Source organism: Cnephaeus nilssonii (genome assembly GCF_951640355.1).
Source record: "Cnephaeus nilssonii genome assembly, chromosome: 11".
Taxonomy (NCBI): domain Eukaryota; kingdom Metazoa; phylum Chordata; class Mammalia; order Chiroptera; family Vespertilionidae; genus Cnephaeus; species Cnephaeus nilssonii.
This window is the reverse complement of record NC_137082.1, coordinates 30,584,300-30,602,481: the sequence shown is the minus strand read 5'-3', so window position 1 is coordinate 30,602,481 and position 18,182 is coordinate 30,584,300. Positions and strand designations below refer to the sequence as shown.

The following is an 18,182-nucleotide window of genomic DNA, read 5'->3' as shown; positions in this document are numbered from 1 at the left end:
CGTAACCAGGTCCCACTTTCCCTTCCTCTGTAGCCATCTGTCAATTCAGATCTATCTTCTAAGGCCCAATTGTGCTAAAACCTACTCAGTGATGATTTTGGCACCAACAACCATGTGCAATCTTTTCCTCTCATTATTTGCCATGGGACTTTGTTGACACTAAAATATTTGTTGAATTAAGGTCTCCTGTGACTTACTGGTTGACTTTTTCAAACTCCCGTCCTCTTAAGCCTTTCCACAGTACTTCACACTCCTTGAAACTCCTCCATTATTTCCTGATGTTCAGTTACCTTGATTTTTCTCACTTTTCTAAGTATTCTTTCCCTGACTCTTATTCTTCATTCTGCCCCTTAAATGTAGCTTCTTCCCAAATGTGTGGGTGACTGCTTCCTTGAGACTCCATCTCTGTCCTTCCTGGCACCATTTTCTCTCGGTTCTCTGGCCTCTCCATCTGCTCCTTCTTAGTCTCCTTCTGTCTGAACTGAATATTGCTGAGGGTCCTTGCATTCTCTGTCTGACCCCTTCTTTTTATGTATTCTCTTGGAGAGAGCTCATCTAATACTCACCTCTTGACCTCTCCTAAGCCACATTTTCAAACTAGTTTTGTACCCTTCCACCTGGATACCCCCACATACACTTTAGATTTAACATCAGAAACTAAAACATGACTCTTCCTTAGACCCCAGACTGCTTTCCTCCTTTATTCTTTGGCCATCACCATGACTGGAATGTAATCTACCCAATTAACCAAGCCAGTTTAGGATAATCCAGATCTTCTACCTGTCCCTTAGTCTAAATATGACTAGTCCTCTTATTTCCATCTCCAAAATCTGTCTTCTCTGACACATTGCATTACTCCCATCTTTTCTTCCAGCTCTGTTACAGTAGCCTACTGACTGATTCCTCTACCCCTCACCCTTGCTCCTTCCATTCTTTCTACCAGAATGTCCTTTCTCAAAGAAAACTTTTGTAAGGATCCTAATGATTTTCCATTGTCTATAGGACAAGCCTTGTACCTTACCTATCTTTCCAGCTCCATCTTCCACCACTCCATGCACTCTACACAGTTACCTCACTGAATTCATTACATCCCTGGGTATCTCGCGCTCTTTCTTGCTGCTAGCCGCCTATTCTCCCTGTTTCCTCTCTAAGCTCCCATCCACTGATCTACCCTAACATATAACTCAGATGTCACCTACTCTAGTAGATTTTTCCTGACCTTGCCAGGCAATGAAACAATTACTCTTCTGTACATCTTTCTGGCATGTGTTCATGTCTATCGTTATTTTTCTTTGTAATTTTTTTTTCATTTTTACCAAGGGGAATATAAATTTTAAGGAAGTCAAAGTTATTACAAAGGTTATAAAAATAACCTTTCTCCCTTACTCTTTTAATCTAATGCAACCATTTTTATCTGTTGACTTCTTATGGTAGATGACATACTTTATTTAATTCTCTTACAAACAACCTCACACCCAATCAGATAGACATGCATATACATGTCTCTTTTCCCCACTCGTTTTTTTAAATTTAATTCTTTATTTAAAGTATTACATATGTCTCCTTTTTTCCCCATAGTCCACTCTTCCCAATAGAGTTAAATTACAATCTGAGGTTAAGTTAACATTTGTTGTTTACATTATTACTATACCAATATTATTTACAACTGAAGCGCACATAATATATGATTTTTTTGGTACAGTTTTTGGTTTTCTCTTTTCTGAGAGTTAATGATTACCCTTTTTTCTATTCACTTCGTTTTTTATATAGCTAACATTGATTCTCCCTCCACTCCCCACCCCCACCCCCAAATTCTTCTCTAGAAATATATTCTCTCGCCGAAGCCGGTTTGGCTCAGTGGATAGAGCGTCGGCCTGCGGACTCAAGGGTCCCAGGTTCGATTCCGGTCAAGGGCATGTACCTTGGTTGCAGGCACATCCCCAGTAGGGGGTGTGCAAGAGGCAGCTGATCGATGTTTCTCTCTCATCGATGTTTCTAACTCTCTATCCCTCTCTCTTCCTCTCTGTAAAAAAATCAATAAAATATATTAAAAATATATATTTTTTTTTTAAAAAAAGAAATATATTCTCTCAAGAATTCAGATACATGGAGTTTTTTTTTTTTAATTGGGATCCTTCTAGAACCTTCTTTCTTTAGCCATTCTCAATTGCTTTAGTCTCCCTTCTGTGTTAGATCCCATCTATTTCTCTTTCTTTGTTGGCTCCTTCATTTTTGTTTGGAAATCTTCTAGTGGTTTTCTGGGAAGGGCTATGGTGGGAAGTAAATTTTAAATTCCAGTCTGAGCAACTTACCTAACCCCTCTGTGGCTGATGACACCTACCTCAGAGCATGGTGGAAAGAAATAAATGAGATATAAAACACTTAGCTCACTGTCTGGCCCATAATGTGATATTGAGTGAATAGTCATGCTTTCTAATCTCAACAGTAATATCTTTGGGAGACACTGTTCATGTTCTCTTTATATTTTGACAGCCTCCCACCCCCACTTCACTTTTTAGTGAAGTGCCTGGTGAATACATGGGGAATGTTCAGTTAGCAGGTGGGTGGATGGATCAGTGTATTAGATATTTAGCTGGAGATATGTGGGCACGGGCTTCCAAAGTCAAGAATGAATGTTTCCAGTTTCCCAGCATCTTTCTTCCCCTTGCCATTGGTTCTCATTTTTGCTATTGGCTGCTTTAGGACCAAAAGAAGAAACAGTAAATGATTTTTGGAGGATGATCTGGGAACAAAACACAGCCACCATCGTCATGGTGACCAACCTGAAGGAGAGAAAAGAGGTAAGTGGAAAATCTGTTAGGAGGGCCCCTGATACAGGCGTGACCAGCAGAGGGTCTTTGCTGGAGCTGTGTTTGTGTCTGGACTGTCCACCCTTTGTGGCTCCTTGCCAGTCGTTCTTGCAGACAGAGCCCAGGCCAATATGCCTACCAGACTTTCCCGGGTCCCAAAGGCCTCCGATGAACCCTAGGGGTGCCTAGGGCATGTTCCCTGTGTCTGGTAGTCAGACAACTCACCCTGGTTCCAGACGGCCTGGCAGAAAGATGTGGGCCATTGGCCAGGAAAGCACCACAGAGGGGCTTTTCTTCCCTGGCTTTCTACTTCTTCCTTCCTGTGGTTTCCTGTCCCTCCTCCTGGGTTGGCAGAGGGAGCTATATGAAACTGAGACCCTGCGCCAAGTGCAAGGGAATCTGAGGCCCTGGCCTGGTCCTTGAGGCAGCCTTCTGACTGGTCTTTTTCTTTTTGACCACCAAATACATACCTGGCCAGCTCCATCACTGGGTCACAGCCAACACCAGTCCTGAGTCCTGGACCAGTCCCCGGGGAGGAATCCCCATTCATGACAGTTTTTCTCCAGGATGGCCCTTGAGTCACCTTGATCCCCACACGGGTGTTGGTGTACTGATCAGCACCTCCACGATGCTTGGGAAGGATAGCATTAGGTCTGGGCTTTAGGTTCATTTCTTACAACCAGACCTCTGGCTCTTGAAAGCTGTCCAAGGACCAGACACCAGAGAAGACCTTGGGCCTCTTGTGGCAGGTTTACAGTCTGCATCAATCCACAAGCTCACCTCTAGAGTGTGGCAGATTTGCCCTGAACTGACAGAATAATGGGAATGGGAAAGAACAAGAAGTATATGTGCGTATGTTGAGACTGTGCTAAACAGGATGAAAACTGAGGAACTTGCAAAAAGAGCAGATAAAACAAATAAGTCTGTAGTTGTCTGAGGTGAGAGAACAGACCATAAGGCTTTCCCAGGACTTCATTCTGTGCTATTGTGGTCCTTTTCTCTTCAGCCCTTTCCATGTACCAAGGGCGGGAGGTGTAAGGTCAGGGGATGCATGTCTGTTCCTTTCCAGTGTAAGTGTGCCCAGTACTGGCCAGATCAAGGCTGCTGGACCTATGGGAATATCCGTGTGTCCGTAGAAGATGTGACCGTCCTGGTGGACTACACAGTGCGAAAGTTCTGCATTCAGCAGGTACTGTTTTCTACCTCCTTTTCTCAGCTCTCGCTTTGGATCTGCTGACCATTAAGAGGGCAGGGCAGAATAGGTTGTGTTATCTCCCCTTTTCCTCAGGGTGGTCAAGAAAGATGATTGTGTGTTGTGTTTGGACTCTGAAACCAGAGATCTGGGCTCCCGGGGAACTTCTTTGTTAAAACTAAGGAGGAGCATTTTCATGACTGGGAGAAACATGATTATTGAGATGGAGTTTTATCATCTTAGTATGAATCAATTACATCAGGAGGTGGTATAATCTTCTGGGCACTTGTCTCACTTTTTCTTTTTTATTCCAAAGGCTCCTAACATCAGGATGTGATAAGCCCTGCTCCTGGCCCTCCAGAGTGGCCCTGGAGGCTTAAGCAGAGGTTGCCATACACTGAGGGCAGTGTAGTGCTATGAAAAGGGAGCTTACCAAGAGTCAGGAGACCTGCATTTTAGTACTGACCTTGCCATTTACTGGTTCTGAGACCTTGACCAGGTCATTTACCTTTTCTGAGTTTTAAATTCCATATAAGTAGACTGAGAAAAATAGTAATAGTTTACCCAATGGGGTTCCTGGGAAGATTCTCTGTTCATTGTTAAAACTTTCTTGGGTACACCCTCATTTCCCTGTTGTCACTAACAGCCACAGCTGGCCCTGGCCCCTAAGTCTCACCTTCCCTCCACTGGGGCTGCCCCACCTATCCCAGGGTATCAGGGCCAACACACAGTATTTTCTCACTTCACAGGTGGGCGACATGACCAACAGAAAGCCACAGCGCCTCATCACTCAATTCCACTTTACCAGCTGGCCAGACTTTGGGGTGCCTTTCACCCCCATCGGTATGCTCAAGTTCCTTAAGAAGGTGAAGGCCTGTAACCCTCAATATGCAGGTGCCATCGTGGTCCATTGCAGGTCAGTGTGGCCTGACCCTTAGCTTCCCACTTATACCACACTCTGTTCCCAAGGGAAAGCACAGGCCCTGGCTGGAGAGGCATAGCGCAGATGAGCTGTTGGGGTCCATAGGATAGTTAGAGAGAGACTCCTCTCTGGTGCTGGTTGGAGATTACTCGAGGAAAAAGGGAAGGGCAGTCCTCCAAGATCGGGGGCGGGGGCGGTTGGACCACTGCTGTGAAGCCAGGAAACCAGGTTGAGTACTGCCTTGTGCACTGGGAGCCTTCAGGCCCCTCGAAGTGTAAAGGTTCTCTAATCCTAGAGGTAAGGAATTCGAGGTACAGTGGGGTTTGTTGGTTCCCTGAGAGTCCCAGCTCTACCTCATTCATAATTAGAATTTAGAGGCTTGAAGAAAGAGCCCTGGCCTGTGCTGCCCCCTCCTTGCATGCTCCCACAAGGCATGTAGGCCAGGCCTGTAACACCCCTACTCTCTGGCTACAGTGCGGGTGTAGGGCGGACAGGTACCTTTGTCGTCATCGATGCCATGCTGGACATGATGCATACAGAGCGGAAGGTGGACGTGTATGGCTTTGTGAGCCGGATCCGGGCACAGCGCTGCCAGATGGTGCAAACAGATGTGAGTGATTTGCGGGTGAAGCAAGGTGGGGGCATTCCAGGACCAAAACATCTGCCACCTCATGGGTTACTCAGCCTCCCAGGTTATTGTGAATGATCATCATACAGTGTGATGAAGGGCCCTGGTAAATTGTGTTTTAAGACAGACATGGAGCACAAAGGGCGTTGTACCTAGGGGAGTTGGGAAGGCAGGTGCCATTTGCACTGGGCTCTAAGGATAAGGAGCAGGTCCTGAGGGAAGCAGGCATGCAGCAGCTGAAAGAGCTAGTGCCTGCAGAATTGTGACATAGTTCAGCTATGTCCAGCCTGTCCTTACTGTTGAGATCAACTCTATGGTTAGGGCACAGTGCTGGGAGACAGGCTGGCACAGGTTTTGTGTGTCACCAGATTTTCATAGTCCCTTCAGACTATCAAATCTTTGCTCTCAGAATAGGCAGGAGTTGGATTTGTTTTTCTCTCCAGGCTTTCACTCCAGAAGAATGCCAGAGTAGGACCCTCCCTCTCAAGCTCAGCACCCCAGAGTGACTCATGAATTTCAAGTCCTGTGTCACTGAATTGGGACAATTAGAGTGAATTGTTTTATCCCTGCTAGGATCAAAGGAGAAGTGGACTGGAGGGAAATGGGGATCGGAGGGGGTAGGTCTGCCACCATAGGGACAGTGTTGTGTGTAACTCGGAACTCGGGCACCATCCGGTTTCAGATGCAGTACGTCTTCATATACCAAGCCCTTCTGGAGCATTATCTCTACGGAGATACAGAACTGGAAGTGACCTCTCTAGAAACACATCTGCAGAAAATTTACAACAAAATCCCAGGGACCAGCAACAATGGATTAGAGGAGGAGTTTAAGGTGAGTTGGACCTGAACCACCTTTTCAGATTGAAGGATTGATGTGATTTGGGAAATGTGGGCTGCTTAACTCCTTGAAGATTTACCAACAAATGATGAAAACACTTACAAGGTATGTGAGTGGTTAAGGAGGTGGGTCTCTGGTCCTTTACTCAAAACCTGGTCATTCTCAACCCATCCTACACATTGGAATCACTTGGTTTGTTTTGGGGGGAACAGGCAATAGTAATTTTTTTTTTTATCCTCACCAAAGATATGATTATTGATTCTAAAGAAAGGAAGGGGGAGAGAGAAAAAAACATTGATGTGAGAGAAACATCGATCGGTTGCCTCCTGTACACACTCCGATGGGATCAAACCCACAACTTTCAGTGCAAGGGACGACGCTCCAACCAACTGAGCCACATGGCTAAAGCAGCAATGGTATTTTTTGTTGTTGTTGTTAAGTCCTCACCCGAGTCAGAAAGTGGTATACATTTGAATAAGGTTTTCTAAAGAGTCAAAGACAGCCGCTGGGCTGGAACAGCGGGGAGCGGGAAGGTGGACCTCCTGTCAGGCTAAGTAAGATCTTTGCTCGATCATTAAATTCCAGCTCAGGGGAATCCAGAAGGGTCCACAGGAGCCTGGAAGGAAGGCAGTTTCCCAAACACTCTTTTGACTTGTTGACCAAGCTTAAAGACAGAAGAAAGTGTTCCAACAAAGACATGTGGAAATGAAGGTCAGGGTTATGGTGAGGAGCTGTATACAGCCAGAATGGCTTGGAGACACAGATTCAGTGACAGGCATACTAGTAATCTTGTCAAGTTCGGTTACTGGGATCAGTAATGTTTTCCCTCCCCTTCCCAATTCAGAAATTAACATCAATCAAAATCCAGAATGACAAGATGCGGACTGGAAACCTTCCAGCCAACATGAAGAAGAACCGGGTTTTACAGATCATTCCATGTAAGAGCCCTCTCCCCACCCTCAAAGCCTTCCCCTCCAACCCTTCCCCTACACCTTTTCCACTTCTCAGGTACTAGTTAATGATCAGCTTGGAGACAAGAATTATGGCATTGCCTCCAGTTCTTTAATGGCTTCTGAAAATAAAAGAGCATGAAGGCCAAAGGGATTCTCCCTCCTGGTCAGAGAACAGACATGTTATTGCCCAGCTAGGATTATATCTGCCTAGAGCCTGGGGAGGGGAGGGAAGAGAAGACAAGTGATATTAAGGAACCACAATCTTCTCTCCTTCCTACAGATGAGTTCAACAGAGTGATCATTCCAGTTAAGAGGGGTGAGGAGAACACAGACTACGTGAACGCATCCTTCATTGACGTAAGTGCTATCTGTGTCCCCAGAGCTCCCAACACTCCATGGAGAGTCATCTGGGCCTTGCATTCTCCTCATCCCCCAGGTGTTGGGAAAGTTATCTTTGAGTCAGTCATCAGTTCAGAACTGATCCCTACCCTAGATCTGTCAGGTCCCAGAGAGCAGAAGGTGGTGGGAAGCAGGGGCTATACCAGGGAAAAATTCACAACACAAACCACAGCCAAAGGCTGAAAACCTCTGATCTTTCCCATTCACCGGCAAAAGGACTACATCACCAACCAGGGCCTACTTCTCCCTCTTTCCCTCACCCTCATAGAAAAAGACGAGCTTATCAGACAGAGTTTGGTCCTTGACCAAAAGGGATCTCTGCCTAAAATGGGTTTGCCTCCAAGCAGCCCCATCCCTTCCTAGTAGCCTCTTCTCCACAAGCCCCTCCCTGATTAAACCACCTCACTGCTACCATTGACATGGCCTGTACAGGGCTACCGGCAGAAGGACTCCTACATCGCCAGCCAGGGCCCTCTTCTCCACACAATTGAGGACTTCTGGCGAATGATCTGGGAGTGGAAATCCTGCTCTATCGTGATGCTGACAGAACTGGAGGAGAGAGGCCAGGTGAGCACAAAAAGGTCCTTGGCTGTAGGAGACAGAGTCCACATGAAAGCTTGGGGGGGGGGGGGGGGGTTATGAGGTATGTTTGGACTTTTTCTTTAACTTAAACTGCCCAAAGACTCCTGAATACAGTTTGTCCTCCCTACCCGCAGCCTAGCTTTGTGCTCTCCTCCCACCTCCCCAGGCAGGGCAGGGCTCTCCATCCTCAACAGGATCCCAAGGCATTTTTAGCCTGGGCTACAGTGGGTATAGCCACTGCTAGCCCCTGGTCCGGATTCCTCAGGTCCATGTTCTACCTCCTGAGGAAGGCAGGGAGTCCCTGCCCTTTTGCCTAGAGGAGAGTCATTTTCAATAGATTTCTACACTGAAATTGCTCTTTTAAAATATTCCAAAGCCTGTACCTTCTCCCCCAAAACCTTGCCTTCCAGCAGCTTAACTCAGCCTTGGAACTAGTGCTACCTCAGTAACAGCTCTCTGCCGTCTCCCACCTCAAAGCCACAGGAGGCACCCTGGAGTTCCATTTACCTCCGTTCCCTTTTTCTGTCAAGTAGCTGGCTTTAAGTCTACCTGCTTCCTTGTTTGTGTTGTTCTGTCCACATGGAGGGCTCAATTAAATAAATCCTGTAGCCTTCACCTGGCTGAGTAGGATAAGTTCCTGCCTTCAGTTCAACATCTGTAATTGTCTTAAAGTGGCTTCTCTTTATTCTTTAAATCCTAAAATTTTACCAGGCTTGTTTTCGCTCAGCACATCATACCTGCTTCCCTACAATAGCTGTGTCACCTTGAAGCTCACTCTACAGCGCTAACGTAACTCTTTTTGGTTCTGACCATCTGTAACCACCCTGGGTAGTTGTCCCCATTAGTTGGCCACAGCAGGTCTCCCATTTGCTTTCACTGTTGACCAACTCCCTGCCCTGTTTTAAGAAGGGACTTTCTTGATAGTTTCCCAACTCTGTATCCATGGGGACCTCCTTCCAATCTGCCCCTTTTCTTCTCTGTTATGCCTCTTTGCCTAAACTAAGATCTAAAATATCTTAAAGCTGTTAGGTGTGGGACCATAGTACAATTGACCCTTGAACACAGGGGTTGTGGCCCTGACACCCCTCACAGTTGAAAGTCCATGTATAACTTTTGACTCTCCAAGCACTTCAGTCGTCTCTTGCTACGTTCAGGGGATCAGTTCCAGGAATCGCCATGGATTTCTAACCACAGATTGAAAATACTGTTTTCATTCCGTGGTTTGTTGAATTCACGGATGTGAAACCTGGGAATACAGAGGACTGACTGTATATTTAATGAAAAAAAAAGACCTGTATTAGTGACCTGTGTAGTTCAAACCTGTGTTGTTGGAGGGTCCGCAGTATTTTTTTTTTCTTGTCATTGTGTGATTATAGCTCATACACTGTGATACTCTCAAGCCCATTTGGATCTTAGCAGTTCTAATAATTCAAAAGCCCCAATCTTCAGTCCTAATAACCCTGTAAAAGGCATGTTGGGAGGGAACTGTGGTAGAAAAATTCATTCTAGCTCTGGCCATTGTGGCTCGGTTGGCTGGGCATTGTCCTGTGTATCGAAAGGTTGCCAGTTGGGCCGAAACCGGTTTGGCTCAGTGGATAGAGCGTCGGTCTGCGAACGTGAAGTACCAGGTTCAATTCCGGTCAAGGGCATGTGCAATGGTTGCGGGCACATCCCCCGGAGGGGGGTGTGCAGGAGGCAGCTGGTCGATGTCTCTCTCTCATCGATGTTTCTAGCTCTCTATCCCTCTCCCTTCCTCTCTGTGAAAAATCAATAAAATATATTTAAAAAAAAAAAAAAAAGAAAGGTTGCCAGTTGGATTCCTGGTCAGGACATATGCCCAGGTTGCGGGGTAGATCCCCAGTAGGGGACGTGCAGGAAGTAGCCAATTGATGTCTCTCTCCTTTTCCCTTCCCCTTTCTCTAAAAATCAATTAAAAAATAAAATTCAATTTAAAAAAAGACAAAGATGGGGGGGAAAAGAAGAAATAATTAAATAAATAAATAATAAAATAAAATAAAAACTTATTCTACCCGCCAGTGCCCTAAAAACCAGGATAATCTATGTAAGGTGATCCTTATTTAGGATTAACTGAAGAGAGGGGCTCACCCCAAGGCAACGCCTGGCTCCTAGTGGGCCCACGTATAAGAGCACTGGTCTGTGGCATTTATCCACTACTTTACTAATCCTTACCCGAGGATACATTTTTTATTTTTTATTGATTTTTAGGGAGAGAAACATCAGTGTGAGAGAGAAACATCGATTGGCTACCTCCCGTATGCACCCCGACTGGAAATCAAATTGCAACCTTTTGGTGAACAGGACAATGTTCCAACCAACTGACCCCCTCAGCCAGGGCCAATAATCCTGTGTTTTAAAATAAACTCATATTATGTATAAGGGCATAGTGAATGATCACAACTATATAAAAAGCAAGAAAGTTTACTAAAATTGACTTTTTTTCTTTGAGAGTCAGAAAGCTTTAATGGTTATTCATTACATTTGTGTTATACTTTATAACATGCAGTATTCTTTTTACAAATGGACTTTTAGTAGTGATTTTATTTAGACTGAGAAACTATCAGTGGTATTTATTTTTGTACTTAATTTCCCCAAATCTTTTATAATGAAAATAGAGCACATTTATGGTTGAGGATTTTTTAAAATGTGTTTTTATTGATTTTTTTTTTAATACTCACCCAAAGATATTTTTTCCATTGATTTTTAGAGTGAGTGGAATGGAGAGGGAGAGACAGAAGCACCAATGTGAGGGAGACACATCAATAGGTTGTCTCCCACATGCCTCCAACCAGGGTTGGGAGCCTGCAACCAAGGTACATGCCCTTGACCAGAATCGGACCCTTCAGTCCGCAGGCTGATGGTAGGGGTTATTAAGGATTTTTAAATTGCCAGTAATGAAGTATCTAAGATATTCCCCAAAATGCTCGAAAGAAATGAACAGGATTTTGTTTTATTTATGTATTTATACCTTGGGTTGTTCTACAGACATTAACAAATTCATTTACCAGATACTTACTGAGACCTAGCATAGGCAGACATTGTGAAAGGTGCTGGGAATACAAAGATGAAGAGAAGCAGCCCCAGCCCACAAGAAGCTGTAGAGGGAACTGAGCCGGGTATAAAAAAAAGACAGATGGTATTCCTGGCCAGTGTGGCTCAGTTGGTTGGGCATTGTCCTGTGCACTGAAAGGTTTCGGGCTCAATCCCCAGTAGAGGGCATGCAGGAGGCAGCCGATCAGTGTTGCCCTCTCATATCTCTCTCTCTCTCCCTCTCTCTCTCTCTCTCTCCTCTCTCTCTCTCTCTCTCTCTCTCCTCCCCCTCCCCCTCCCTCCCTCCTTCCTCCTTCTTCCCTTCCCCTCTTTCTAAAAGTCAATAAAAAATCTTTAAAATAAAAAACAAACAGCAAACCATCTTCTCACTAGCAAGGACAGACATGCAAGTGCTAGCAACTTTAAGGTACCATTGCAGATGAAAGAAATAAAGAGAAAGAAGAATGACAACAATCTGTGGACTGGGCTGCAGTAAAGCACCATGGCTAGGCAAAGGTGATATAATTGGGTTCAGTTTTTTCTGGATTAGCAGTCTGGCATGTAAACAGCTATAAGATATGGGAACACTCCAAGGAAACAAAAAAATGGAGGGGAGAAGTTGGAACAAAGATATTCACTCCTCCTCTCCCTCCACACTGCCACTGAGTGTTGGATGCCCCTATGGGGTGATGGTCGAGTTTTTCAAAGACTGTCAGTGTTGCAAAGTACACCGTAAGTAACACCAAATGGTTAATTGATTATCTCTGATCGTGGAAATAAGTTGTTAAATATAGATTTCCTGGAGTAATGTTAAGTAACGTCATGACCCTCTGAGCTTTCAATACTTTGGGGGTGAAGTGTATTGGGTAATAGGTAGCTGTGCTAAGAAGAGGGCAGGCAGCTCACGGGGCAGCCCTGCCTCTTCCACACATGGTGTTCTGAGCCCCTTACACTCTCTCCTTTGTCCTTCCAGGAGAAGTGTGCCCAGTACTGGCCCTCAGATGGACTGGTGTCCTATGGAGACATCACAGTGGAGCTGAAGAAGGAGGAGGAATGTGAGAGCTACACCATCAGAGACCTCCTGGTCACCAACACCAGGGTAAGATGGCTGGTGGATGAGGCTTCTCCCACAGGGAAACCTGGGTGCCCCCACCTCTCTGATGGCCCTTCCTCCAAAGGAGAACAAGAGCCGGCAGATCCGGCAGTTCCACTTCCACGGCTGGCCTGAAGTGGGCATCCCCAGCGATGGGAAGGGCATGATCAACATCATCGCAGCCGTGCAGAAGCAGCAGCAGCAGTCAGGGAACCACCCCATCACCGTACACTGCAGGTACCGCTCACCCCAGCCCTCAGGGGAGAGAAAGAAAGTGATGGGAAGCAGGCCCGTTGGAGGCAATCATGAGCATGTATCAGACCATGAGGAAAGAACAGGTTGTTGAGCACGTGGCAGTCAAGTTTGATGACCCTAGGACTAGGCCAGCTGATAGGAGAGGATCCTGGTGTTTGAACTTTGCACATTATGTGCCTGGGAACCTGGCCTCCTTGTGAAACACAGGAATGAGAAAAGCAGGTATTGAAGACAGTTTGGAGAAAAATGAACAAGACTAAAAATATAGTTGTGAAAGAGAAGAGGAGTCAGGGTGTCTCCCAGGTTTGAGACAGGGTTACTGGTAACGGTTGGTGTCACTGACAGAAGAAAGATGGCAGAAGGGGTCTCATTGTGGGGGGGGAAAGGTGAATTTTCTTTGGAGCATGTTGTTCGCGATTACATTTTAGAAAAAATATTTACCATGAGTTTGTAACTAGGAAAAAATACTATTTTAAAGGGGAAGGAAGAATATATTAAAAATTCCTACAGCCCTAGCCAGTTTGAGTAGAGCATTGGTCCTTGGACTGAAGGATCCGTGTTTGATTCCATTCAAGGGTACGGTACGTACCTAGGTTGCAGGCTCAATCCCTGGCCCTGGTCGGGGCATGTGCAGGAGGCAACCAATTGATGTTTCTCTCTATTTCCCCCTCATTTCCACTCTCTCTAAAAATCAATGGAAAAATACCCTCAGGTGAGGATTAACAACAACAAAAAATAAGTTAATTTAAAAAAAAAATTCCTACAAATTGGTTTGAAAATAGATAAAGGAGCAAAGGCACTTCTAGGAATGTATCCAGTAAATAGGATATTATTAATAAGTCGGCAAACTCATTAGTCAACAGAGCGGCAAGTGGCCAAAATGAAATAATTACAAGGATTGAACCACTGCTTCTAATAGTAAAATATTATAAATAATATAAACATATATTAATAGGGGACTGGTTCAGTAAGCTCTGATATATCTCATACTACAGAGCTGTAAAAAATTGATGAGGAATCTGTTTATTGACTGGTATGGAATAATCCTCTAGATTTATTTTTGGGGGAAAAAGCAGTGGGAGACAGGAAAAGAATATGTATATGTTTATGTTGGTGTAAGCATAAAATATCTGTGCAAGAACACACACGGACCTGATGACATTGCTTGTTTCCCAGGAGGTAATTTGAAGGGCAGAGAAATGAAGTAGTAAAGAGAGTTTTGGACCTTTTTGAAATTTGAACTATGCTAATTAATATCTGTACAAAAATAAATCATTTTAAAAAGTGAAGAAGAAAAAGGCAAAGTACATTAACTAATACTAATGGACAGTAAACATGAAATGATAATAGACCTTACTCAGAATATGAGAAATGGGAATGAAAACAATGAGGCATGGCTCTTGCCCATTGGATCGGCAAAAGTAAAAGGATTCAGTGGCCTAGAGACTTCCTGCCCATACTTTTTATCCCCCGTGCTCTTCACCCTTGGTCACCCTCTCTTAGGACATCCCAGATTCTCTAGCTACCCTGTACCTGCACCAGGCAGCTGAATGTGGCCGAAGAAAAGCACCTTTTTATGGGTCTCATTTTACATTTCTGACCCGTGACCTCGTGGTTGGCCCTTAGTGCTGCCCTGCAGTCCTCTGCATCTCCCAGGCTCCTAGACCAGAGCTAGGCAAGTAGGGCCCGTAACCAAATCCAGCCTGCCACCTGGTTTTGTGTGAGCCTGCAAGCTAAGAACTGTTTTTATATTTTAAATGGTTTTTTTAAATCAAAAGACTAATTCATGACATGAAAATTACATAAAATTCAAGGTTTATTGGAACACTACTATGCTCATGTGTTTGTATTGTCGTGGCAACTCATGCTCCAGTGGTAGAGCTGAGATCTCAGTGGAGCCCTCCTCATCTCACAGTGCTGCTCAGCACACAAGAAGTTACAGTTGCCCAGTTATTACTCAATTTTGTCTCTTCCCAGTAAAACCTACAATATTTCTATCTGGCCCTTTTTTTGTTTGTTTGTTTTTTGTTTTTTGTTAATATATTTTATTGATTTTTTACAAAGAGGAAGGGAGAGGGATAAAGAGTTAGAAACATCGATGTGAGAGAAACATCAATCAGCTGCCTCCTGCACATTCCCTACTGGGGATGTGCCCGCAACCAAGGTACATGCCCTTGACCGGAATCGTACCTGGGACCCTTCAGTCCGCAGGCTTTTGACGCTCTATCCACTGAGCCAAACCGGTTAGGGCTCTATCTGGCCCTTTATAGAAAAACTTGCCAGCCTTTTTCCCAGATGATTATTTTATGCCTCCTTTCAAACCTCAAACCTCCAGCACCTCTCCTATCCTCATATTTAAGAGGTGACCGTGTTTTCTATCTGACTAAGAAAAGAGAAGCAATCAGAGAGAACTTCCACCTACTCCCACCACCACAGCTCCCCATCTGCCTGTGCTGGTGCTGTGGACCCTGCAGCCCTCCTGTTCAGTGGATGAGTTGTCTGACCTCTCTGAAGACAGCTACATTAATATTATTATTGTTGTGTAATATTACCACAAACTTCGCATCTGAAAACAACACACACTTATCTCTCAGTCTCTGTGCTCAGGATTCTGACATGTCTCAGCTGAGTCTTGTGCTTCAGGGTCTCACAATGTTACAATCAAGGTGCTGACCCGGGCTGTGGACCCACCTGAGGCTCAAATAGGGAAGGATCCACCTCCAAGCTCACTTGGTTGTTGGTAGCATTCAGTTCCTTGTAGACTGCTGGACTGGAAGCCTCTTGTTGGAAGTTTCTTGCAACATGGACCTTCTCGGTATGGTTGCTTGTTTCTTCTAAGCCAACAAAGGAGAGGCATTTTGCAAAACAGGCATTATGATCTCATGTAACATAATCATGTATATGTAATTGTATATGTGCTATCACCCTTGCTATTTCTGTTGGTTAGAAGCATATCACAAGTCCCTCCCACACTCAAGGGAGTGGGATCATACAGGGGCATGAACACCAGGAGGCGGGTATCTTGGGGGCCACACTAGAGCCTGTCTGCACCCCCTGACCCTCCACTTAGATACCAGTTCTGTCCCCTTTTATCTCCTCAGGGACGTGACTTCGCTATGCTACATGATCAGGCTGTCCCAGAATAACTACCTACATAACTACATCTCCATACAATATGCTATAATTTCTCCCATCTTAATATTTAAAAAAAAAACCAAACTCTGCCTCCAATGTATGTGCCCTTGACCAGAATCAAACCTGGGACCCTTCAGTCTATAGGCCTACAATCTATCTCCTGAGCCAAACGGGCTAGGGCAGTGGTCGGCAAACTCATTAGTCAACAGAGCAGCAAACCTCGGCTCGCCGCAGTTTCCCGACCACTGGGCTAGGGCAGCACCCAGATCTTTTTTTTTTTTATTGATTTCAGAAAGGGAGAGAGAGATAGAAACATCAATGATGAGAAAGAATCAATGATCGGCTGCTCCCTGCATGCCCCATACTGGGGATTGAACCCGCAACCCGAGCATGTGCCCTTCACCGGAATCAAACCCAGGACCCTTCAGTCCACAGGCATACGCTCTATCCACTGAGCCAAACCGACTATGGCAGCACCCAAATCTTTATCACCAGTTTAACCTCTCCCCTAAACTTCATCTTCATATATCTTAACCTACTCAACAGTTGTACTTGGGCATTTCAGTTTAAAGGGTTTCAGTCAGAACTGATACTTCTTTCCAAGCCTACTGTTGCCATAACCTTCTCCAAATCAGTAAGTGGCATTTCAGTCACCACTCAACTCAAGTGAGATGCCTTGAAGTCTTCCTGTTTTCCTCTTTTTTTCTCATTCATGTGCATCAAATGCTCTACCTTGCTCTACATGCAAAATAATTTCAGAACCAAGTGTTCTCCCTCCCTCCACCAGGACCTCTCTGTCCAAGCCACATCCCCTTCCCCAGTAATTATACTGGCCTCACTGCTTTTCCTGTTTCCACCCTTTCCCCAGTTCTCCACACACAGCCTGAGGCATCCTTTAAAACTTCAGTCAGACCACATCACTCCTTTACTTTGAATCTAACAACCGTTCATAAGGCCCAACAGGACCGGAGGGCTCCTTGCCCAGGCCAGGCAAGGGATACTCCAGAGGCCTGGCATTCTCCCTGAGGGCTCTGACCGCACCCCAGCACTCTCCTGCCTTCCTTCTTCCCTTCTGTCCATCAGGTCCAACTACACAGCTTCAGCACCTAGGCACACTCCTGCCTCGTGCCTGAGTGCTTATTTTCCAAACAGCCATCCAGCCTTGCCCTCACCTTGTTCAGGTTCTGCTCACCTGGCAGAGAGCCTTCCCTGACCACCTTACTCACAATAGCAGCTCTCCCCACCCTTCCTAGAACTCTTCTCTTTTTCCTTCCTGTGCTGCATATCTTATCATCTGAGGATACTGCTACCCACCATAGTCCCTTCCACACAGCAGGCACTCAGTAGGGTCTGGTGAGTGAATCAACTGATAACATTAAAAAGGGTGGACAGTGTCACCCTAACCGGTTTGGCTCAGTGGATAGAGCATCGGCCTGCAGACTCAAGGGGCATCCTTTAAAACTTCAGTCAGACCACATCACTCCTTTACTTTGAATCTAACAACGGTTCATAAGGCCCAACAGGTCCTGAGGGCTCCTTGCCCAGGCCAGGTCAAGGGCATGTACCTTGGTTGCGGGCACATACCCAGTGGGGAGTGTGCAGGAGGCAGCTGATCGATGTTTCTCTCTCATCGATGTTTCTCTCTATCCCTCTCCCTTCCTCTCTGTAAAAAATCAATAAAATATATTTTAAAAAAATAAAAATAAAAAGGGTGGACAGTGTCACGGCGAGAATCTGTATTCCTAGGATTTAGGAAGAAAAGGAGAGGCGTGGAACAGAATCAGCACACACTTACCAGTGCAGAGGGGCAGGTTTGTCAGGGGAAAGAGGATGAGAACTCTAACATGAGTGAGCAGCAGGTCAGGGCAGTCCAGGCTTGTCTGTAGGTAGACACCAAAGGCTCGGTGCTGTCCCATGGGCTGGTCCCTCACCAGGCAAAGTAGGCAGTGCAGAGAGGGCAGCAGGGGGGTGCACCTGCCTCCCCAGAGCTGTGTGAGCAGGGGCTTATGTGGTGAGGAGCACACGGGCCTCCTGCTCCACCCCAGCACCAACCTCTGCCTTTATCCACTCACTGCCACTTCCACTCACCTTGTCAGCTCAGAGGGTTGGTGTATTATTTGTCTCCTCTATTGCAGTGCGGGGGCAGGACGGACAGGGACCTTCTGTGCCCTAAGCACCGTCCTGGAACGGGTGAAAGCGGAGGGGATTCTGGATGTCTTCCAAACCGTCAAGAGCCTGCGGCTGCAGAGGCCACACATGGTCCAGACACTGGTATGCTGCCCCGTGTGTCCACACCAACTGTAACCCTTCTTCGTCAGGGCAGTGAG

General features: G+C 45.6%; 1 protein-coding gene across 4 annotated transcripts in view; it reads left to right on the top strand.

Annotated features, from left to right (window-relative positions):
• The window catches only part of PTPRA (protein tyrosine phosphatase receptor type A), a 142,217-nt gene that overhangs the window by 120,205 nt on the left and 3,830 nt on the right, over nucleotides 1-18,182 (top strand). For all 4 annotated transcript variants that reach the window (XM_079784900.1, XM_079784901.1, XM_079784902.1 and 1 more), the window contains 11 exons: nucleotides 2,704-2,801; nucleotides 3,880-3,999; nucleotides 4,752-4,918; nucleotides 5,399-5,534; nucleotides 6,235-6,384; nucleotides 7,235-7,328; nucleotides 7,624-7,700; nucleotides 8,175-8,309; nucleotides 12,346-12,471; nucleotides 12,551-12,702; nucleotides 17,991-18,126. In XM_079784900.1, coding sequence (XP_079641026.1) covers nucleotides 2,704-2,801; nucleotides 3,880-3,999; nucleotides 4,752-4,918; nucleotides 5,399-5,534; nucleotides 6,235-6,384; nucleotides 7,235-7,328; nucleotides 7,624-7,700; nucleotides 8,175-8,309; nucleotides 12,346-12,471; nucleotides 12,551-12,702; nucleotides 17,991-18,126 — 1,391 coding nt within the window. The remainder of the gene's footprint in view (nucleotides 1-2,703; nucleotides 2,802-3,879; nucleotides 4,000-4,751; nucleotides 4,919-5,398; nucleotides 5,535-6,234; nucleotides 6,385-7,234; nucleotides 7,329-7,623; nucleotides 7,701-8,174; nucleotides 8,310-12,345; nucleotides 12,472-12,550; nucleotides 12,703-17,990; nucleotides 18,127-18,182) is intronic.